We start from the raw sequence: 24,080 nt of genomic DNA, 5'->3' as shown, positions 1-24,080 counted from the left end.
CATGACTCCGGGACGCTGCGACCGTCGTAAATATGAGTCAGTTGCCAAGCGTCTGAGTTTTGATCGCGTGTTCATTACAACGGTCGTTAAGTGTGAAAAACGGCCATAAGTCCCTTTTTTCGGTGCAATTGTAAGGTCAAACGGGTCGCTAAATGAAGCGTTGTTAAGTTGGGGACTTATCTGTATGCCGATCTCGCTTGAAGAACAGAGGGGACTAAATCCATCACAAGCGACATTCTAGGAAAATTGAAATTTAATTTTTTGGGGGATAAACTGCCATGAGGTAAATGCGGACAGGGAAAACAGTTAACATTGTGGGGATTCGGCCTCTCGGTCTGTTAATAACTTGTTTGTAAAAACATGACAGGGTAAATTCTGGCCTCTTCTTGTTTCAGGTCCATTAAAGTCATGTTTGTCATGATTACCTCCTCTTCTCATAGGTCCACAAGCCTCCCCCCCCCCAAATTCAGTCGCTTTTACTGTCGTCGCTGTCGGAGTAAGTCCCCAGAAGGCCGAGAGAAGAGACCCTGGTGTTTGAGCTGGGCAGGGCCCCTGTAGAAGCGCCGTGCTGCTTCCCATCTAGAAGAAGTGGAAATTCAACAGTTGCAGAAAGACACACGGGAAACTTCAGCAACTCTTCTCAACTCGGACTTTCCAAACCCTGGACTATCGAGCCCATATGCCCCGACCCTTGGGAAAGACAGACGCTCAGTCCCTCCCCACTTGGGCACAGGCGAAGGGGTTCCCAGATAATACTAACCCAATACATGTGGTCCTCAACGTAAATCAGGGTGGCTATAAAGCGGATCACCCAGCCAATCGACCCAATTTAGATGTCTATGGAGATGCTCCGTCATCCAGGTCAGGGTTGTCCCAAAGGTACTTTTTCACGAGGCAACTGGACTTTCTTGTTTTTTCCTTGAAGACGTTTCGCTTCTCCTCCCAGATGCTTCTTCAGCTCTGACTGGATGGTGGGGGAAATGGAAGGATTTATACTCCTTGCAGATAGCTGGTCATTTGCCTTCTTTTAGAGAGCCTTTGAGGCCACCTGGAGGCTTATGTGCATCCTCAAGGTCACCTGAGTGGGGCAAATGGGTGTGGAGCCGCCTTGGAACTGCTGAAAGGGCTGTACTGTAGACAGGAGATAGATGATGTTATATCACAGATAAACTTCCAAGTGGCCTCAACGACTCTCTACAAGGATGCAAATGACCGGCTGTCTGCAAGGAGTGTAAATCCTTCCCTTTTCCACCATCCAGTCAGAGCTGAAGAAGCTTCTTGGAGGAGAAGCGAAACGTCTTCAAAGAAAAGTCCTGAAAAAGCATCTTCGGAACGACCCAATTTAGCTAAAAGTCCTGGACTTAAAACCGATCGCTTAATGACCTTTCAAAGTTTATGATTGTTTTTTCTTGCGGCAGTCGTATAAATGAACCCCCGGTTTGCCATGGGGCCGTTTTGCCGCCAAAATCCACAAAATCAATGCTGGTGGTTGGCAGAAACGTCGTAAACTGTGACCATGTGACCGTGGATTACTGACCGCCGGAAACGCAGCCACATGACTGGGGTGGTCAGCCACTGAAACTTTTGGAACTGGGTTGTGGGGGTTTTTTGGGGGGGGGGAAAGGACTATCGTAACTATGAAAGGTTGTTAAGTAACTGGTTTTAAATCGAGGGCTCCCTGTAGCTAAATTCTAATCAAGTTAGCCAGAGTTTTCAGCAAGAAAAGGTGAGGTTCAATTACCACTTGAATTGGGTAGAAGATCAAGGTGAGGCCTCACTGACGCTTTTGATCTTTTGTCTAACCATCTCTTCATTCAAGGGGAAGTTGACACACAAAGGGAATCTCCATGTTTTTGCTCTGCAGAGTTTCACAAGCATCCTTTCTGATTCCTCTGTCTGTCTTCCATCCATCCATCCATCCATCTCTATCTATCCATCCATCCATCTATACATCTATCCATCCATCTCTCTATATATCCATCTATTCATCTTTATCTTCTGTCTATCATGTATCTATCATCTATCCATCCATATTTTATCTACTCTATCATCTATTCATCTATTATCTATTTACTATATATATGTATCTATCTATCCATACATCTATATATCCATCTATCTATCCATCTCTTTATCTATTCTATCAATTATCTCTCATCTATTTATCTATTATCTATTAATTATCAATCTATCATCTATCTCATCTATCTTTTATCTACTGTCTATCATCTAACTACAATCTATTTACTATCAATCATCTATATCTATCTATCTATCTATCTATCTATCTATCTATCTATTTTATCTACTGTCTTTATCATCTGTCTATTTAATCTACCTACCTATTTATCTATCATCTATTTACTCTCTATCTATCTATCCATTCATCCATCTATATATCCATCTATCCATTCATCTCTCTATCTAAATATCCATCTATCTATTCATCTTTATCCTGTCTATCATCTATCTATCTATATCTATCCATTCATATTTTATCTACTGTCTATCATCTATTCATCTATTATCTAATTAACAATGTATATGCAACTATCTATCCATACATCTATATATCCATCTATTTATCCATCTCTTTATCTACTCTATCAATCATATCTCTCTCTCATCTATTTATCTATTATCAATCTATCATCTATCTCATCTATCCATCTATTCATCTTTTATCTACTATCATCTAACTACTATCTATCTATCTATCTATCTATCTATCTATCTATCTATCTATCTATCTATCTATCTATCTATCTATCCATCCATCCATCCATCTATCTATCTATCTCAATATCTACCTATCTACCTACCTACCTACCTACCTACCATGCTAGGTGGGGAATTCTGGGAATTGAAGTCCATCCGTCTTAAAGTTGCCAAGGGTGAGAAACAATGGTCTACAACCTGATCCTTGTGCTTTGAAGCATCCCACTTCATCTTTCATTTCAGAAATGAAATGAAAAAATGGAAAATGGACTTTGGACTCCAGCCTAATTCCTGGTGGTTACAAGGCACATCCATATTGTCCTGTTGGCAATAATCAAGCCCAAAATTCAGGAATATCCCGGTACTTTTTCCTATGATCTCAATTAACTTACAAATTTAGACTGCACAGCTATGTGCTGCCCTCTGTTGACACTACAGCAGTTCACACCATATAGCAGTGTTTCCCAAACTTGACAATTTTAAGGCATGTGGACTTCAACTCCCAGAATTCCACAGCCAGCATTGCTGGCTGTGGAATTCTGGGAGTTGAAGTCCACATGCCTTAAAATTGTCAAGTTTGGGAAACACTGCCATATAGGATAGTGATGGCAAACCTTTTAGAGACCGAGTGCGCAAACTGCAACCCAAAACCCACTTATGCATCATTCGGTGCCGGGTGGGTGTGGCCCATTGGGTGGGTGTGGCTGCGGTGGTAACAGCAGACTGGGTGGGACTAAAAAGTTCAATCAATCAATTTGCAAGATCTTTTTTTTCCCCCGCGAGAAGTTGAAATTGACTGATTGATTGAACCTTCTTTTTTTTTTTTTTTTTTTTTGCACACGGCGGCGGAGGCCTAAAGCGAAAAGGTTTTATAAAACCCAGCTGATGGCGTAGGGCTCTGAGTGCTGCCTCTGGCACCCATGCCATAGGTTCACCACCACTGGAATAAGAAGCCCTTGACTTACAATTATTCAATTACGACAAGTGGCTTACAACCAGTCCTTATGCTTATGAACGTTGCTGCAAGGTTTGATAGTGAGTCTGGCCATTTTTCACACTTACGACCATCGTAGCATCCCCATGGTCAGGGGGCTTGACAACTAACTCACATTTATGATGGTCTGCAGAGTCCCAAGGTCACCTGATCCTCCCTTTTACAACCTTCTGACAGAGTCAACGGGGGAAGCCAGATTCACTTAACAACGGACGACTTAAAACCCACTGCAGGGATTCCCTTAACAATTGCGGCAGAAAAAAAGGCATAAAGTGTGGCAAAATCCACTTAACAAACGTTTCACTTAGCAGCAGAACCTTTGGGGCTCAATTGTAGAGACCGAGGACTACCTGTATTCAATTCAACTCAATGCAATGCAACTCAACTCATCCCAAAGGTGCTTTGAAAGAAGGGGGTCAAAGAGGCCATCAAACTGAACAGCCCCACCCTCAACAGAGGGGGAGGGACACGGCATCGTCTATCTCCGGTCTACAACACAGTCCTTTCAGCAGCTCCAAGAAGGCTCCACACCCATTTGCACTACTCAGGTGACTCTGAGGACACAGATAAGCCCCCAAGTGGCCTCAACGACTCTCCAAAAGAACGCAAATGACCAGCGGTCTGCAAGGAGTATAAATCCTTCCATTCCCCCACCATCCAGTCAGAGCTGAAGAAGCTCCTTGGAGGAGAAGCGAAACGTCTTCTAAGGAAAACAAGAAAGTTCTGCCTCCTGGAAAAACATCTTTGGGACAACCCTGACCTGGATGACTGAGCATCTCCATTGACATTTAGCAATATTGGATGGAACACCATTCCGATGGTACGGGAGGATGAATGGATTCCCAGAAAACACTGCAGGCTCCGGGAACCATTTCTTCTTCAGTTGGAGAGGCAGACAACACGGATTCATCTCCAACAGCCTGTGCCCGTCTTCAACAAGGAAGGGACCCAGGGCAGAAGACATCCTGCAGCCAAGAAGGCTCCCCACCAGGGGTCTTCAAACTTGGCCCTTTTATGACTTGTGGACTCCAACTCCCAGAATTCCTCAGCCAGCAACGGGAATTGAAGTCCATAAGTCATAAAAGGGCCAAGTTTGAAGACCCCTGCTTCACATCCATTTGCACCACTCAGCTGACCCTGAGGACACAGGTAAACCTCCAGGTGGCCTCAACGCACTCTCTAAAAGGAGGCCAATGACCAGCTGTCTGCAAGGAGTGCAAATCCTTCCCTTCCCCATCATCCAGTCAGAGCTGAGGAAGCTTCTTGGAGGAGAAGTGAAATGTCTTCAAGAAAAGAACAAGAAAGTCCTGAAAAAAAACCACCTTTGGGGTAACTATGACCTGGATGACTGAGAATCTCCATAGACCAGGGGTCCCCAATCCCCGGGCTGTGGACCAGTCCGGGCCACGGCATGCCAGCAACCGGTCCGCACAAACAAGCAAAGCCCCATCTGCAGGGTGCAGGCAGGACACAAAACCACGCACCCTCCGGTCCGTGGAAAAACCTCTCTCCACGGAACCGGTCCCTGGTGCCCAAAAGGTTGGGGACCTCTGCCCTAGACATTAAATTCAACTCAACTCAACTTCACCACCCTTTTTTAAGTGTTCGCTTCCATCCTTTCTCCCGGTGGTCCCTTGTCTCTCTTTCTCCACTGCCACTGCCTTGGTCCTCCTGACCTGCTTCTGAGGCTGCCTCTTGGCTTCCCGATCCATTGGCCACCCCGGAAACGGGCTTCTTCTTGGGGGTCACCAAGCCCGAGAGTTGTGTCTTCACCGAGAGTTTTCCCACGCTCCTTTCCCAGCTTTCCAGCTTTGGCTTCTTAGCTTGCGGCTCGGAGTCCTGCAAAGGAAATGAAAGGAACAGGCAGGGTGATGCTAAAAGCAGCTGTGCTCAAAGGACACCCTCCCACCGCCTACTGTGGTTGCGACCCCAAACAAGATAGGGTTGTAATTCTGGGTTTGTGCGTAGAAGGTCTCCATGTCCACCTAAAGCAGGGGTCTTCAAACTTGGCCCTTTTATGACTTGTTGACCAACTCCCAGAATTCCTCAGCCAGCTGGGGGAACTATGGCCCCTTCATGACTTGTGGACTTCAACTCCCAGAATTCTTCAGCCAGCATGCCTGGCTGAGGAATTCTGGGAGTTGAAGTCCACAAGTCATAAAAGTGCAGGTTTGAAGACCCCTGACCTAAAGCACCTGAATTTCAGGGGATCGGATTAGATCAGGGCCAAAATTTTGCACTCAAGAGCAAATTTTGGTAAGTAAGGCACACACACACAAAACCAAAAAAAAAAAGGCCCTGTTGAGATCTGAATCTAAGGTTTGTTCTGCACACAGGTATTCCTATATCAGCTTATCAACTCTTCGTTAGCAACTCTTCAAAGTTACAAAGGTGCTAAAATAGTGGATTATGACTGGTCCTTATATACTACTACTACTACTACTACTACTACTACTACTACTACTACTAATAATAATAATAATAATGAGAAGGAGGAGGGGGAGGGAGGAGGAGGAGGAGGAGAAGGAGAAGTAGTAGTAGTAGTAGTAGAAGTAGTAGTAGTGTAGTAGTAGTAGTAGAAGAAGAAGAAGTTGAAGGGTATCTAGTCCAACCCACTATTCAGGCAGGAAACCTATACCGTTTCAGACAAATGGCTGTCCATTTTTCTTAAAACTTCCAGTGTGGAGCATTCACCACTTCTGGAGGCAGGTTATTTCCACTGGTTAATGTTCTCACTGTCAGAAAATTTTTTTAATTCTAGACTGCTTTCTCCTTGATGGAGGTTTCCAATCTGTTGCTTCTTTCTCCTGCCTTTGGGTGCTTTGGAGAACAGCTTGACTTTCTCTTCTTGGGGCAAGCCCCTGAGATATTGGAGGTTGCTATCATGTCACCCCTCGTCCTTCTCTTCATTAAACTAAACATTCCAAGCAAACTCGACACAGTGTAGTCCTCGGTTTACAACCACAGTTAGCATTTCTGTTGCTAAGTGAGACAAGTGCGTTTGCCCTTTTAACGACCGTTTCTTTGCACAGTTCAGTGCATCGTTGCAGTTTTAAGTTGTAATGTGGTTGTTAGGCTAATCTGGTTTCTGTGTCAAAAAGCTGCAAAGGGATCACATGACCCCAGGACACTGCAACGGTCAGGAGTCAAGTTGCCAAGCATCCGAATTTTGATCACGTTGACCACAGGGATGCTGCCAAAAGATAAAAGGGGACCAAAAACTCAGCCATGAATTCGAGTTTCCTCCCCCATTTTACGACTTTTTGCCACGTTCAGAGAAATCACGGCAGCGTTAAGGAGTAACAAGGCGTTAAGCCAAATCGACTCCCCCCCCCTTGATTTTGCTGGTTCAGCAGGTCGCAAAAGGGGGAAATCACGTGATCTCCGGGACGCTGCCACCGTCATAAGTGTGAACCGGTTGCCAAGGGTCTCCATTTTGATCACGGACCGAGGGAATGCGGCGGTGGTGATGAACTGTGAAAAACAGCCACAAGCCACTTCTTCAACGGCATTGTTCTTCGAATGTCCACAAATGAACTGTTGTAAGTCGAGGACTACTACAGAAGGTACTTTGGAGATCCCCCAGCCCAGCCCCACTGCTCAAGGGCAGGAAGAGACCCCCATGAAGAGGGATATCCATCTCCATGACGTCAGCCAACCTATCAGGAGATGCTGAGGGACTCTTCCATACCAGTTGCAGGATGTCGGTGGGCTTTCCCTTTGCAAGTGGTTTTGGCCGAGCTGGAGGGAGGTCCTCTTCCGAATCGGAGTTCTCCAGCATTTTCCGGCTTTGGCTTGCTCCAGCATGGATCTGGGTGAGAAAGAAGCCAGGAGAGAGAGGTGGGTCGGCAATGGTAAAGGAAGAGAGAGCATGGCGAAGTGAGTTCAAAGACAGGTAAAGTCATCCGTGCTATTTCTATTCTTCTGCAGATTTAAGTCAAATTCTACAAATCTTCCCTAGCGGGTTTTTTTTTTCCAACCTGGGCAACTTCAATATGTAGCTTTCAACTCCCAGAATTCCCCAGCCAGCATTGCTTTAAGATGGGTGGACTTCGACTCCCAGAATTCCTCAGCCAGCTATGCTTTAAGATGGGTGGAATTTCCCTCAGCACTTAAGATGGTGGACTTCACTCCAGAATTCCCTAGCCAGCATGCTTTAAGATTGCTTTAAGATTGGTGGACTTCAACTCCCAGAATTCCCTAGCCAGCATTCTTTTAGGACTGGGTGGACATCCAACTCCCAGAATTCCCAGTCCAGCATGCTTAAGATGATGGACTTCGACTCCCGAATTCCCCATCCAGCCTTTAACATGGGAGTATTTCGACTCCCCAAAATCTCAATCAACATGCTTTAAAGTAGGTGGACCTCCAACTCCCAGAATTCCCCCAGCCAGATGCTTAAGATGGGTGGATTTCAACTTCCAGAATTCTGAAGCTAGCTTGCTTTAAGCTGAGTGGACTTCAACTCCCAGAATCCTTAATCGTATGCTTTAAGGTGGTGGACTTCCAGGATTTCAATGGAACAAAATGCAATGTATTTCAGTGGCAACCCAACTATGGTATACAGAATACAGACATAGGTATAGGCATGGGGGGGGGGAAGGAGAAGGACAGGGAGAGATGTGGGGTCTCTGTTGTTTTGATTCTTTTATTATAGGCGTTTTGTGACCAACTAGGGAACATCATCAGTGCTGGAAGGGAGTGGGGCTTGTAATCTGCATATAAACAAAAGAGACACCAATAAGCAAAAGGCTAAAAAAAAAAAAAAAAAAAAAAAAGACCAAAACACCTCCTCACCAGCAATCAACACCAGAGAAGAAAATTAACACCAAGATTAACACTAGACCAGGGTTAGGCAACCTCAGCTCTTTTATGCCTCGTGGACTTCAACTCCCAGAACTCCTGAGCTAGCCATGCTGAGGGGAAAGGGAGAGGTTTCCAAGCTGAGCCATGCTGGCTCAGGAATTCTGGGAGTTGAAGTCCGCAAGTTATGAAGGGGCCATAGTTCCCCCATGCTGGCTCAGGAATTCTGGGAGTTGAAGTCCACGAGTCGTAAAAGAGCCAAGGTTGCCTACCTTTGCGCTAGACCAACAATCCAGGAGGAAACAACACCCCATCAAGGAAGCACCAACTCCGGAAAGGCCTCTGCAGCTGAGAAGGGAGCCCCGGATTCCCCCCGGCCTGCATTTCGCCCTCAGAGGCCTTCTGGAAAGGCTTCTGAGGGCAAAATGCAGCCCGAAGCTCCATTCTCAGCTGCAGAGGCATTTCCTTCGGCCACAGAAGAAGTGGGCCGGCTGGGTGGGGCTGTCGGTGCCACCGTTGTGAAGTGAGGCCATGGAAATAAGACCTGGTGCCTCTTCTGGAGGCCAAAAAAAAAAAAGTAAAAATAAATATGACTGGATCTTATTTTCGGGGAAAACACGGTAGTGGGAGATACTCCTAGCCGAGGGGTAGGCAACCTTGGCTCTTTTCTGACTCGTGGACTTCAACTCCCAGAATTCCTGAGCCAGCCACGCTGAGGGGAAAGGGAGAGGTTTCCAAGCTGAGCCATGCTGGCTCAGGAATTCTGGGAGTTGAAGTCCACGATTTATAAAAGGGCCAAGGTTGCCTACACTTGTCCTAACCTCATCCTTCAGGACAGGGAACTATGGCAACTTTATGACTCGTGGACTTCAATTCCCAGAATTCCTGAGCCAGCCACGCTGAGGGAAAAGGGAGAGATTTCCAAGCTGAGCCATGCCGGCTCAGGAATTCTGGGAGTTGAAGTCCACAAGCCATAAAAGAGCCAAGGTTGCCTACCCCGGGCTAGGGACAAGATTCTTGGGGCTCACTTCATTTCCTGCTCGTCTTCCTCCAATTCCCGCTGCTTCTGCTGCTCCTCAAAATCTTTGTACTGCCGCAACATGGATTCAAAATCCACGTTGGCCTGGCGCTGGTTGAGCTCTTTCAGCTCCTGCAAGTTTTCCAAAACTTCCATCTCTAGTTTGGAATCCTTGGTTCTGTTCTCCAAAACCTGGAAAAACAAAAAGCAGAAAAGTGTTAAGACTTGGAGGGCAGTTAATTAGAACTAATAGTGAGAGATGAAGAAGCTTTTGGGGTGAGAAGCTAAACGTTTTCAAAGAAAAAAGCCAAGAAAAATGAAGTTGCCTTTTGGGAAAGCAGCTTTGAGACGAGAATGAGAGATTTAAAAAGCAAAATGGGACATCTACTTATTTTTATTCTCGTTGAGCCCTTCTGGCTCTTCCAGAAGGGAGAATGAAAATCAGTAGTGGCCAATCACCAGGAGACGGTGAGTTCTAGTCCCATCTTAGCCATGAAAACCAGCTGGGTGACTTTGGGCCAATTACCAGGAGACAGTGAGTTCTAGTCCCGCCTTAGCCATGAAAACCAGCTGGGTGACTTTGGACCAATCTCCAGGAGACGGTGAGTTCTAGTCTCACCTTAGGCATGAAAGCCAGCTGGGTGACCTTGGGCCAATCACCAGGAGACGGTGAGTTCTAGTCCTGCTTTAGGAACAAAAGCCAGGTGGGTGACCTTGGGCCAATCAGCAGGAGACGGGGAGTTCTAGTCCCGCCTTAGACATGAAAGCCAGCTGAGTGACTTTGGGCCAATCATCAGGAGACGGTGAGTTCTAGTCCTGCTTTAGGCACAAAAGCCAGGTGGGTGACCTTGGGCCAATCACCAGGAGACGGTGAGTTCTAGTCCTGCCCTAGGCATGAAAGCCGGCTGGGTAACGTTCGGCCAATCACTAGGAGATGGTGAGTTCTAGTCCCGCCTTAGCCATGAAAACCAACTGGGTGACTTTGGGCCAATACCAGGAGACGGTGAGTTCTAATCCCACCTTAGCCATGAAAACCAACTGGATGACTTTGGGCTAATCACCAGGAAATGGTGAGTTCTAGTCCCATCTTAGGCAAGAAAGCCAGCTGGGTGACTTTCAACCAGTCACTCCCTTTCAGCTCAACCCACCTCACAGGGTTGTTGTCGTGAGGAAAATAGGAGGAGGGAGGCATGTTGTCTACATTCACCATCTTGTGTTACTTGTAATAACTATAAAGGCGGGAACTAAATAAACAGACAAACAATAAAGCAGGCTAAGTTGCCGGATGCCCAAAACTTGGTCATGTGACTGTAGTGTGCGTGTGTCTTTCTCTGTCTGACACTGAATGGTCACTAAGCAACCAGTTATAAGTCGAGGACTACCTACACAGGAATATGCAAAAACTACCAAGCAAAAAAATCCAGTTCCTGCTCTCCCAATGGTCTATTTAGAAAAAGGAAGAATGAAATTTCTTTCCCAGCTAAGGATTGGCCAACCACCTTCATGGGGTTATTCAGCTCTTCGTCTTCTCTCTCTTTCTGCAAACGCTTCTCCTCTTCCTCCAGCAATTTCTCGGCCTGGAAATTGCGCGTGGCGCCGTGCTCCATGGCGTAATCTGTGTTTTCAGGGTCTGTCTGAAGAGAACAGGACAAAGAGGGAACAGCGTTAATTCTCTGGTCTGAAAACCGGAAGGGCTGAACTGCAGACGCCGAGTCAAAATTTGCAATGGACAGCAATAAACATTCTGTATAAATGTTCCCACTTGTTGTGTACGCAGAATAGAGGATGGCTGACCCTGAGTTTGGGGGTTAACAGAACAGAATTGTCTTTATTGTCACTGTGTACCTCGCCACGAAATTAAATGCCGTCCACAATCTACACGACACACAAGTAAAAACATACATTATATTACACACATCCTTTACATTCTATTCACCATTAACATTACACTACAATAATAATAATAATAATAATAATAATAATAATAATAATAATAATAATAGTGATGATGATAATTGACAGACTTTATCTACCAAGGCAAATAGGTGGGCGTGGAATGCTACAAGTGCATCAGATGGTTGAAGAAGAAAAAATGGCTTTGGAAGAATATCTAAAGAACAATGATGAAGATGCACTGAAATTAGTATATCAGGAAGGCTTACTGACTACTGGAGAGACCAGACTGGCCTACAAGAAAGACCAAATGAAGAACAGAATAGAGGCATGGGAAGACAAAGCACTATATGGCCAATACATTAAAAAAATAGCTGAGAAAGCAGGCAATAACAACACCTGGCAATGGCTAAGAGCAGGAAAATTGAAGAAAAAGACCGAGGGACTAATTCTGGCTGCACAAGACCAAGCCTTAAGGACAAATGCATATAAAGTCAAAATTGAGAAGACAGCAATAGACAGTAAGTGCCGCCTATGCAAAGAAGCTGAAGAAACAGTGGACCATCTGGTAAGCTGTTGCAAGAAGATTGCACAGACTGACTACAAGCAGCGGCATGACAAAGTAGCAACAATGGTGCATTGGAAGATCTGCAAAAAATATCATTTGCCTGTAAGCAAAAACTGGTGGGATCATAAAATAGAGAAAGTCATAGAAAATGATAAAATTAAACTGCTCTGGGACTTCAGAATTCAAACAGACAAGCACCTGCAACATAACACCCCAGACTTAACAATTGTCGATAAGAAAGACAAAAAAGTCTGGATAGTGGACGTGGCAGTGCCTGGAGACAGCAGAATAGAAGAGAAAGAACTGGAGAAGATAACAAAATACAAAGACCTACAAATAGAAAGAGAAAACTGTGGCAAAACAAGCAAGGGTAGTACCAATAGTCATAGCAATCCCAAAACAACTGGAGCACCACTTGAACACCATTGGCATTGACAAATTCGCTATTAGCAATTGCAAAAGGCGGCCTTACTAGGAACTGCTTCCATCCTGCGATAGGCTCCTTAGGTGCAATCCCAAAACAACTGGAGCACCACTTATTGGCATTGACAAATTCGCTATTAGTCAATTCAGGAACTGCTTCCATCCTGCGACATCTGTATACCATCAAACATCCACATGCCCCAGGTCCTGGGTAAGGACTCGATAGGTAGACAAAATGCCAAATCCAGTCTGAATATCTGGCTGACTGTGCGATGATCCATAATAATAATAATAATGAAGGAATCCAGCAGAGCTATACAACTGTTCTCATTTGGAAACCAGGCACCTCTTCCTCAGAAAGAACAAAACCCTCTAACTAAAGAAATAAAAGAATTGAAACAAAGAATAACTGAGCATCTAGAACAGCACAAAAACAACAGAATAAGGCTGCCTGCATTGAAGCTTGTTCCAAAGAAACAGCTAGCACAAGCATTAAAAGATGCAAATACTGCAATAGCAAGTATAAGCACCAATTCACTGCAAGAAACAAACCAACTAATGTACAGCACAGCTGCAGTTATAACAGAATACCTGGGATGCAAAATCAACAAAAAAGAAAAACAAACAAACAGTGCACCACAAAAATGGAAGGTTAGACTAGAAAATAAGATCAGCAAGTTAAGATCACATGCAAGCAAGCTAGAACAGATGAAAGAAAAGAAGCTGAAGAACAAGAAGACCAAAGAATACCTAATCAAGAAATACCACTTAGAAACAAGGAAGATCAAGGAAGCACTGGAAATAATAAAGCAACAAATAACAGCTATAGCCAGGAAAATCAGTAGATATGAAGCTCGAATTGCAAACTATAGGCAGAACCTCCAATTTCAATCCAATCAGAAACGTTTCTACCAATCCATCAATGGAGAAACTGCAAGGAATCAGTCAGTACCTGACAAGGAAGAAACAGTGCAGTTCTGGAAGCAGATATGGGATAACCCAAAGAAATACAACAAGGATGCGGCTTGGTTAAAAGAGGTGGATGCAAATAAAACAGAAGTTGAAATGAAAGAACTAGTAATAACAACAAAAATGGTAGAAAAAAGAGCAAAGAAAATCAAAAATTGGTCAGCACCAGGTGAAGATGAACTGCATGGGTTTTGGTTGAAACATCTAACTGTTATACACCCACTCATTGCCAAGCAGTTCAACAATATACTACAAGGAGGAGAAATTGAAAAGTGGCTAACAACTGGGAAAACCTACCTAATAATGAAAAATCCAGCAAAAGGGGCAACACCAGGTAACTACAGGCCAATTACCTGCTTACCAACAACTTTCAAATTACTAACTGGTGTGGTAGCTGATGCAGTACAACAGCATCTAGTTGAAAACAATCTCTTTCCACCTGAGCAGAAAGGAAACCGCCCCAATAGCAGAGGAACAAAAGATCAACTCCTAATAGACAAAATGATCTTGGAAAACTGCAAAAAAAAAAAAAAGGAAGATCAACCTGAATGTGGCATGGGTTGACTACAAAAAGGCATTTGACTCTCTGCCACATGACTGGATAATCAGTGCCTAGAAATAACGAGTCAGTAGAAACATCAGAAAATTTGTGCAAAGATCGATGGCATAGTAGAAGACACAGTTGCAGATCAATGGTGAGAGACTGGGAGAGGTTAATATCAAAAGAGGAATATTTCAAGGAGATTCATTGTCACCATTACTATTTGTTATTGCACTGTTTCCTCTGTCAACAATACTGAATAACTCAGGACATGGCTATCAAACATCAAAAACATCTGCCAGACTATCCCATCTCCTTTATATGGATGATCTGAAGCTGTATGGAAAAACATCATCTGAAATAGAATCGCTGCTCAACACTGTCCGTATATATAGCCAAGATATTGTAATGGAGTTTGGCTTGGACAAATGTGCCACACTTACTATCAAACAAGGAAAAATAATGAAAACTGAAGGAATCAAGATGCCCCACGAAAATAACATTAAGAGTCTGGATGAGGAAGAGTACTACAAATACTTGGGTATCCTTCAAGCTGACAACATCAAGCACACTGAAGTCAAGAAAAAGATTAGAGGTGAATACATCAAGAGAGTGAAGAAGATCTTAAAATCCAAACTCAATGGAGGAAATACCATAAAGGCAATCAACACCTGGGCAATCCCAGTTATTAGGTACACAGCTGGAATAGTGGACTGGACTCAAGCAGAACTAAAAGCAATGGATAGGCAGACCAGAAAAATAATGACAATGAATCATGCCCTTCATCCACGCAGTGACATTGATAGACTTTATCTACCAAGGCAAATAGGTGGGCGTGGAATGCTACAAGTACATCAGATGGTTGAAGAAGAAAAAATGGCTTTGGAAGAATATCTGAAGAACAATGATGAAGATGCACTGAAATTAGTATATCAGGAAGGCTTACTAACTACTGGAGAGACCAAACTGGCCTACAAGAAAGACCAAATGAAGAACAGAATAGAGGCATGGGAAGACAAAGCACTACATGGCCAATACATGAAAAAAATACTGGGAAAGCAGATAATAATAAGACCTGGCAATGGCTAAGAGCAGGAAAATTGAAGAAAGAGACCGAGGGACTAATTCTGGCTGCACAAGACCAAGCCTTAAGGACAAATGCCATACAAAGTCAAATTGAGAAGACAGAACAGATAGTAAGTGCCGCCTATGCAAAGAAGCTGAAGAAACAGTGGACCACTTGGTAAGCTGTTGCAAAAGATTGCACAAACTGATTACAAGCAGCGGCATGACAAAGTAGCAACAATGGTGCATTGGAAGATCTGCAAAAAATATCACTTGCCTGTAAGCAAAAACTGGTGGGATCATAAAATAGAGAAAGTCATAGAAAATGATAAAATTAAACTGCTCTGGGACTTCAGAATTCAAACAGACAAGCACCTGCAACATAACACCCCAGACTTAACAATTGTCGATAAGAAAGACAAAAAAGTCTGGATAGTGGACGTGGCAGTGCCTGGAGATAGCAGAATAGAAGAGAAAGAACTGGAGAAGATAACAAAATACAAAGACCTACAAATAGAAATAGAAAGACTGTGGCAAAAGCAAGCAAGGGTAGTACCAATAGTAAGAGGCTCCTTGGGTGCAATCCCAAAACAACTGGAGCACCACTTGAACACCATTGGCATTGACAAATTCGCATTAGTCAATTGCAAAAGGCGGCCTTACTAGGAACTGCTTCCATCCTGCGACGATACCTGTAATACCATCAAACATCCACATCTGCCTATCCCAGGTCCTGGGTAAGGACTCGATAGGTAGACAAAATGCCAAATCCAGTCTGAACATCTGGCTGACTGTGCGATGATCCATAATAATAATAATAATAATAATAATAATAATAATAATAATAATAATAATAATAAACTGGAAGGGACCTTGGAGGTCATCTAGTCCTACCCCCTGCTCAGGCAGGAAACCCTATCTCATTTCGAAAAAATGGCTGTCCAGTCTCTTCTTAAAAACTTCCAGTGTTGGAGCATTCACCGCTTCTGGAGGTAGGTTGTTCCACTGGTTAATTGTTCTCACTGTCAGGAAGTTTCTCCTTAGTTCCAGGTTGCTTCTCTCCTACTCTTTCTAGAATCTCAACATCTTTTTTACACTGTGGTGACCAAAACTGGATGCAGTATTCCAAGTGTGGCCTTACCAAGGCTTGTAAAGTGGTATTAATACTTCATGCGATCTTGATATTGTACTATACAGCAGTATTTAATATGGTTACAGCTCTGGGATAAAAACCATTGTTCAGCCTCTTGGTCTTTGTTTTTATTATCCCGTACCATCTGCCAGATGGTAATAGTTCAAAAACAGAATGTCTGGGATGAGTCTTTCAGAATATTTTGAGCTTTCCTAAGAAAATGGGAACTGTACAGTTCGTCCGAAGGAGGGAGGAGGGAGAGAGGAGAGTGCAGCCAATAATAATCCTCTGGGCGATGGTAATGACCCTCTGGAGTGCTTTTCTACCTGCTACTGTGCAGTTGGCAAACCAGACACAAATGCAATAGGCTAGAATGCTCTCTATGGAGCAACGGTAGAAGATCACCAGCAGTTTTTCGTTCAGTTGTTATTTCCTGAGACGTTTCAAGAAATATAATCTCTGCTGGGCCTTCTTAACCAGTGCTGTAAGGTGAGCATTCCAGGTCAGGTCCTCCTTTATGGTAACACCCAGAAACCTAAAGCTTGTAACCTGCTCCACACGGTCTCCACGGATGATCAGGGGCTGAATGTTTGATCTATTCCTCCCGTAATCTGCTACAAGCTCCTCGGTCTTAGTGGTGCTATTGTCTGTGCACCCCAAAACCAACTGCTCCACCTCATCCCGGTAGGCAGACTCGTCCCCCTTGGAGATAAGCCCCACCACCCAGAGTTATTAGCGAGGAGAGCCTTTTCTGGAGCGACACTCTTGATTTGGGACACAGGTTCTACAAGCAGAAGGAAAGAACGACAGGGGCTTGGGGGCCCCCACCAGGGTTCTCTCCAACCTGCATTTAATAAGTCATCCTCAAGCTACCACTGTAGTGGAACCTGCCCATCACGGTCATAACGCATGAAAATCGTTAACGGGACTCAGTCACAATAATCTTACGATTATTATTATTTTTTTTTTGCAGCATTCGTTAAACCAGTGGTTCTCAACCTGTGGGTCGGGACCCCATTTGGGGTTGAACGACCATTTCACGGGGGTCGCCAAACAACACAGTCCGCCATTTTTTCCCCCTTTTCCTTAGCTGTGCTACTCCCTTTTATTCTATTGGCTTTTGAAAGCCAATAGAATAGAATCTCTTGAATAGAGTCTAATTCTATTGGCTTTCAAAAGCCAATAGGAATTGTCCAGGCTGTCTCTGCCCTGCTGAGCCTGCCAAAAGTCCCATTCTGCAAACGGTGCTGCATCAGTTGAGTAGTCCTCGACTTACGACCAGTTGAGTAGTCCTCGACTTACGACCGGTTGGGGGTTGCGGCATTAAAAAGGTTGAGAACCACTGTGTTAAACCAATCAATGCAATTTTTAAACGAGTGCCACAGTTGTTCAGCGAAACAATGGTCTGTGAAGGGTGCAGCTTTGCCCAAAAGTAGAAAGTTGAAGCCCACGACTCATAAAAGAGCCAAGGTTGTCTACCCCTGGTGTAGGGTCTTCTGCTCAAGCAGGGGGTTGGACTAGAAGACCTCCAAGGTCCCTTCCAACTCTATTATTCCATGTTCTCTGTTGGAAGAAAAGAGAGGCCTAGAGGCTTTACCTTGAACGTGATTTCTGCCAGGCAGCGGGTACATTTGATGTAAAACCGGAAGATGGGAAGTCCCAAATAAGATTCATTCTGGACCGTCTCTTTCCGGGCGTTAAATTTTTTGCCCTTGTAAATGTATTCGCCGCACGTTTTGCATCTACAAGATAGAAAAGGTCTCCAGAAATGCAATTTCTCATTCTTCATCTGCTTACTGACTTTTATTTTAACCCTCACCAGGAAGGTTTATGCTACAACTCGCCTTGCTCCGTCTACTTGCTATTGCTGGTAGAGGCAAGTCGGGAGCTGCCAGCAGAAATTGGGTATAAATAGTCCTCAACTTACGACCACAGTTGAGATGAAAATTTCTGTTGTTAAGCAAGACAGCTGTGAAGGGAGTTTTGCCCCATTTTGTGGCCTCCCTTGCCACAGCTGATAAGTGAACCACTTATTTCCTGACAGAACAATTAATCAAGGAGAGAAGCAACCTGGAACTCAGGAGAAATATCTGACAGTTAAAACAACTGCCTCCAGAAGTTGTGAATGCTCCAACACTGGAAGTTTTTAAGAAGAGATTGGACAGCCATTTGTCTGAAATGGTATAGAGCAGGGGTAGGCAACCTTGGCTCTTTATGACTCGTGGACTTCAACTCCCAGAATTCCTAAGTCAGCATGGGGAACTATGGCCCCTTGATGATGTGGGGACTTCAACTCCCAGAATTCCTGAGCCAGCATGGCTGAGTTTGGAAACCTCTCCCTTTCCCCCTCAGCATGGCTGGCTCAGGAATTCTGGGAGTTGAAGTCCACAAGTCGTAAAAGAGCCAAGGTTGCCTACCCCTGGTATAGGTGTCAACGCTGTAAACACTGGATGTTTCCCGCTCTGACAACTGATGAAAATTGCAGCCATTTCCGCTTTGCTTTTAACATGCTTTTTTCTTCTATTTAGAAATTAGGTGCAGAAGGGGGGTTGGGATGAATACTTGAGCTAACCATAATAAACACTGCTTTGTGGGAACCCAAGGCGGAATTGATAATGTTTTGGCGGGCTAAGGAGCTGGGAAGAAAGCCCAGGTGTTAAATTATTTGAAACCCACCACTGGTCACTTCCAAAGGCCATGTGCTCACTCGCTTGCTGCCCACCGTCGCTCCTAAAGGCCGCTCACTCACTCTTCTGCCAAAACCTGCTTTTATAAGTTCCCTTCTCCCTGCCCAGCTCTTGCAGCTCTTCCCGGACTCTGCGTGCGTGGAGAGGAGGAGGGGAGCAGCCCAGGCCCACATCCCTCTGTCTGGGGCGACGGCGTGCATGCCCACAGAGAGGGATCTGAGTGCCCTCTGCCATTTATTTATTTATTTATTTTTAAAATTTATAAGCCGCCCCACTCCCGCAGGACTCTGGGCGGCTAACAATAAAAGCACCATATAACATGACAAAACAAACAATACAATAACAGTCATCCAGGGGTCAGATTTTATAAACCCAAGGCCTGCTGGAAAAGCCAGGTCTTAAACAGCTTACGGAAAACCAACAGGGTGGGAGCGGTCCTAATCTCCGGGGGGAGCTGGTTCCAAGACGTGGGCGCCATCACAGAGAAAGCCCTCCTCCGCGGCCCCGCCAAATGGCACTGCTTGGCCATAGGTTTGCCACCACTGATCTAGTCCAACCCCGTGCTCAGGCAGGAAATCCTATACCATTTTGGAAAAATGGCTGTCTCTTCTTAAAAACTTTCAGTGTTAAAGCATTCACAGATTCTGGAGGCAGGTTGTTCTACTGGTTAATTGTTCTGACTGTCAGGAAGTTTCTCCTAAGTTCTAGGTTGCTTCTCTCCTTGGTTAATTTCCACCCGTTGCTTCTTGTCCTGCCTTCAGGTGCTTTGACTCCCTCTTCTTTGGGGCAGCCCCTGAGATACAGAATTGAAGCATTTCTTACCGCATGTTAAAGGGAGCCATCAGCCGGACCACATATTGCCTGTCCTTTGGAAGTTTAAGCTTAGGGATCTTGGATGGATCGAAATCTGGCGGGTAGTATTTCTAGAATGCCCAAAAATAAAAATGACTTTTTTTTTGTCTTTTTGCTTTCAATTTGATTTGATTCAAAAGATCAAAATACAAACGAAAAAAAATTAAACAGTCAGAACAAAACTAGACAAAAACATCTAAAAAGTGAATTAAAAAAACAAAAGAAAAAAACCACATATTAACCCCAATTTTCAATTTAAAAAATTGAAAAAAGAGACCCCCCAAAAAAGAAATAACTGATCATTTATTTATTGAAAATTTTTAAAATTTTACAAAATAAGAACAAACAACCCTCCCCAACCCACCCCAACCCTCCCACTCCCTCCCTCAACTTTCCCAGAGCTGAATATAGGCTTAATTAAATTTTCTTGAATTCTTAAAGGAAAAAAAATATAAACCATAGATAAGTCTAAATACGTTACTTAAACTACTAATAGAATAATTAACAATACTATATATATATAAAAAAGACATAAATATTAAAGAAAAAAATACTTAAAAAAAAGAAGAATAAAAAGAAAGAAAAAAAGAAATATAAGAAAGTAAAATAATAATAAAACATATAAAGAAAAAAAATAATACAATCTATAAAATATTAAAATTTGTATATAAATTATTGATAAACTAAGTAATATTTTTTTATATCCAACTTATGTTATATAAAATCTATCCATTTTTCCCATACCACAAAAAACTTCTCTTGCGATTGATCCTTTAAAAAAGCCGAAATCTTTGCCATTTCTGCCAGATAGGATACTTTAAAAAACCACTCTTGCAAAGTAGGCAAAGATTCCTTCTTCCAGTATTGCCCTACTAACAACCTTGCGGCTGTAATTAAATTTAACATCAATATAACCTCCTTAGTATCACAATCGGTAACAATACCTAGCAAAAACAATTGTGGGGTAAATTTTACCCTCCTTTTAAAAATTCTTTGAATATTCCACCATATCTTAATCCAAAAGGCTTTTATATTTTTACACGACCACCAAATATGGTAATAAGTAGCATCCAAACAACCACATCTCCAACATTTGGGCTGTAAGTCAGGATACATACGAGACATTATTTGTGAATCAAGGTGCCATCTATAAAACATTTTATAAAAATTCTCCCTTAAGTTCTGGGCTTGTGTAAATTTAACATTTCTCACCCAGATGATTTCCCAGGTATCTAATAGAACTGGTTCACCAAAATTCTGTGCCCATTTAATCATACATTCTTTAATTAATTATGGTTCTGAGTCCAATTCTACTAGCAACCCATAAATTCTCTTAATATGAGTTTGTCTTTGATCTTTTACTTGTTTAACAAAATTTTCATCTTCTCTAAGCAAGCCCACATTACGATCTATCTTCCATCTGTCCGCTATTTGTCTGTACTGAAACCATGAATATATAATATTTTCTTGTGCTAAATCTTCCAAAGATTTTAACTGCCAAATTTTACCATCCCATCTAAATAACTGATCATTTATTGATACCAATAGCCTAGGCAGGCACAAGACCCGAGTGGATCCCAGCCGATTCTTAATGAAATAACTGATGAATCCACTATGTTCTCCCTTGCATAGTCTGGCCTCTTTACAACAGCCCTGCGAGGTAGACCGCCACCCCAAGTTTAACCCTTTCTGAGCACCTACTCCACCCTCCGAGGTCCCCAACTGGCCCCAGCCATGTTTTTCCCCTCCTTTCCTTTCACTCACGTTTAACACTTTCCTTTCCGACATTTTGCCTCTTCGCGATTCTTCCCAATCTCCGTGAAACTCACCCCAAACACCGCTACTTCCCGGATTCTCAACGCGTCCCGCCTCCTTCGCTACTATTGGCTGTCAACGTCGAAATGCAGCAGGAGGTGCATTCCTAGTGGCTTACTATGCAGTCAGTCAACATTTAAGCCCCGCCCGGCCGACGCTCCGTTTTTGCGTCTTTTAACCAGCGCCTCACGCGCCTGTTTATGTCACGTTGTTTGTCCTTCCCTCAAATATTCCGTTGGGGAAACCAAGCTGTGACATCACTAGTTCCGGAGCCGCAGGATTGGGCCTTAGATTGAATAGAAGTTATGAAGAGCGTTTAATAAAAAAAAATAATGCCTATGAAATATTCATTACTTCTACTAAATATTTAACACTTCGAAATATTGATCGCTCCTTTTTAATTAAAAAGCGAAATTGCTTAGGGATTAAAGTTTATTAGATGCTTGGTACTGTAGTGTTTACACAACGACTAAATCCTAAAATTATTTTCATGGCAACATGTTTAATAAAGTAATAATTATTATTGCTGCATGCTCAGAGCTTCCTTCCGTCCTCCCAGGATGTTGCTGAGTTTATTTATGTTTTGTCTTTAAAATGTATATATTGCCTTTGCAAACCAGTTGTCCCAAATGGCTCATGAAATCTTTTGTTGAATTATCAAACACAAACTAAAAACAGCCACTAAATGTAGACATGCAGTAGGTATTAATGATGCACAACAGAGAAATTTATATTTCATTATTGAATTTATATGCTGCTCATTTTGTTATTGTTGAAGGAAAAATCTTCATCGTGGTTCAGTCCAAGCCAGGAATAAACAACATGGCAACTGCGTTAGAAAGAAGGTTGCAGTTTATTGAAGAGGAGAGCCAGACAGAAAGATGGCTCTGGAAGAAAAAAGAGGGAGCACATGTAGGGAGTGGGTTTTTATACCTTCTTGAGCCTTTTGTTTGGAGTTGTTCCTGTGGCAGGAACTTTGACCTGAGTCTGAGTGTGCCTTTCTGGTATTCTGACAGTGGTGGGTTAATTCTATTATGTCCCAAAGATCAATCCTGCTTCTCTGGGGCTGTGGTTGATGACTCCAGTCTTTCTGACAAGATTATCACATCTGCAATTCTGCAGACTTGGTTTCTGTTTGGGACAGAGAGACTTGGGGGCGGGGTTGGTTTCTGCTTTTAAAATCCTTTCGGGCAGTGGTTCTCAATCTTTTTAATGCCGCGACCCCCAACCGGTCGTAATTTGAGGACTACTCAACTGGTGCAGCACCGTTTGCAGAATGGGACTTTTGGCGGGCTCAGCAGGGCAGAGACAGCCTGGACAATTCCTATTGGCTTTTGAAAGCCAATAGAATTAGACTCTATTCAAGAGCGTCTATTCTATTGGCTTTCAAAAGCCAATAGAATAAAAGGGAGTAGCACAGCTAAGGAAAAGGGGGGGGGAAATGGCGGACTGCGTTGTTTGGCGACCCCCGTGAAATGGTCATTCAACCCTAAATGGGGTCCCGACCCACAGGTTGAGAACCACTGGTTTAGGGAAATATATTATTTTAAATATTTCCAAAAATATTTCTTTCTCGGGGGGGGGCTGACTACCCACATTATCCAAAGCAGCTTGTTTATTAGAATAGAATAGAACTGGAAGGGACCTTGGAGGTCTTCTAGTCCAGGGCTTTTCAACCTGTGGTACGTTGGCACCTGGCAGGTGGTACGCGACCACCCTAGAAAAGTGGTAGCAGGGGAGGGGAATGAGCTGAACCGGTGGCAGCACCACACAAGCCTGAGCAAGAGACGGCTGGAGCTGCAGGGCTGTCAGGGCTCAGCGGAAGTGCCAGGATCAGTGCCAGGCTCCAGCTGGAGCTCGGCGATCATCCTGGCACTTCTGCTGAGCCCAGAAAAAGCGCCGATCAGCTGGAATGTTGCAGCATCTCCAGGGTCTTGTGATTTACATTCAGATGCTTGGCAACTGATTCATATTTATGACGGTCCCAGTGTCCCAGGGTCATGTGAAGTGACCAAAACATGGCTGCAACCACCCAGCAGACGGGGGGATAAAAACCAAACACCCCCACCCCACCCCCGCTGCCAATCTTCAACACAAATGCTCACAACAATGAAAACCTCAGACAGGAGGAAGAGTGCCGCTGGGGGGGCAGGCAGGTGTCTTGCTTGGCTGTGGCTTGGGGGCACTTTTTTCAGTGCCATTGTAACTTCAAACAGTCACTAAGCAAACTATTGTAAGTCGAGGACTACCTGTAATTTATCACTTTTTTCCCATTTTTTTGGTCATCAAGTTTTTGACACCTTGCTAGGCGACTGGTGGTACTCGGATGTTGCCATATCCTAAAAGTGGTACAATGGCTGAGAAGGTTGAAAAGCCCTGGTCTAGTCCAGCCCCCTGCTCAAGGAGGAGAACCTACACCATCTCAGACAAGTGACTGTCTAGTCTCTTCTTAAAAACCTCCAGTGATGGGAGAGCCCATGATTTCTTGAGGCAAGCTGTTCCACTGGTTAACTGTCCTCACTGTTAGGAGGTTTCTCCTTAATTTCAGAATGCTTCTCTCTTTGATCAGTTTCCAACCATTGTTTCTTGTCCTGCCTTCAGG

At 43.8% G+C, this 24,080-nt stretch overlaps 1 protein-coding gene across 1 annotated transcript; it reads right to left on the bottom strand.

Moving 5' to 3' along the window:
* Positions 1–235: 235 nt before the first annotated feature.
* On the bottom strand, positions 236–21,551 carry YJU2 (YJU2 splicing factor homolog). Its single transcript, XM_039349301.1, is given in 9 exon segments — positions 236–579; positions 5,389–5,551; positions 7,404–7,501; positions 7,504–7,523; positions 9,544–9,725; positions 11,033–11,167; positions 17,722–17,866; positions 19,634–19,734; positions 21,428–21,551. Coding segments are annotated over 9 exon segments (981 nt in total). The 5' UTR covers positions 21,452–21,551; the 3' UTR covers positions 236–466.
* Between the last annotated feature and the right edge of the window lie 2,529 nt (positions 21,552–24,080).

Source organism: Crotalus tigris, unplaced genomic scaffold (genome assembly GCF_016545835.1).
Source record: "Crotalus tigris isolate CLP2741 ecotype Arizona unplaced genomic scaffold, ASM1654583v1 scf7180000018259.218504, whole genome shotgun sequence".
NCBI lineage: Eukaryota > Metazoa > Chordata > Lepidosauria > Squamata > Viperidae > Crotalus > Crotalus tigris.
Note: the sequence above shows the minus strand (reverse complement) of the source record. Positions and strands in the feature narration are given on the sequence as shown.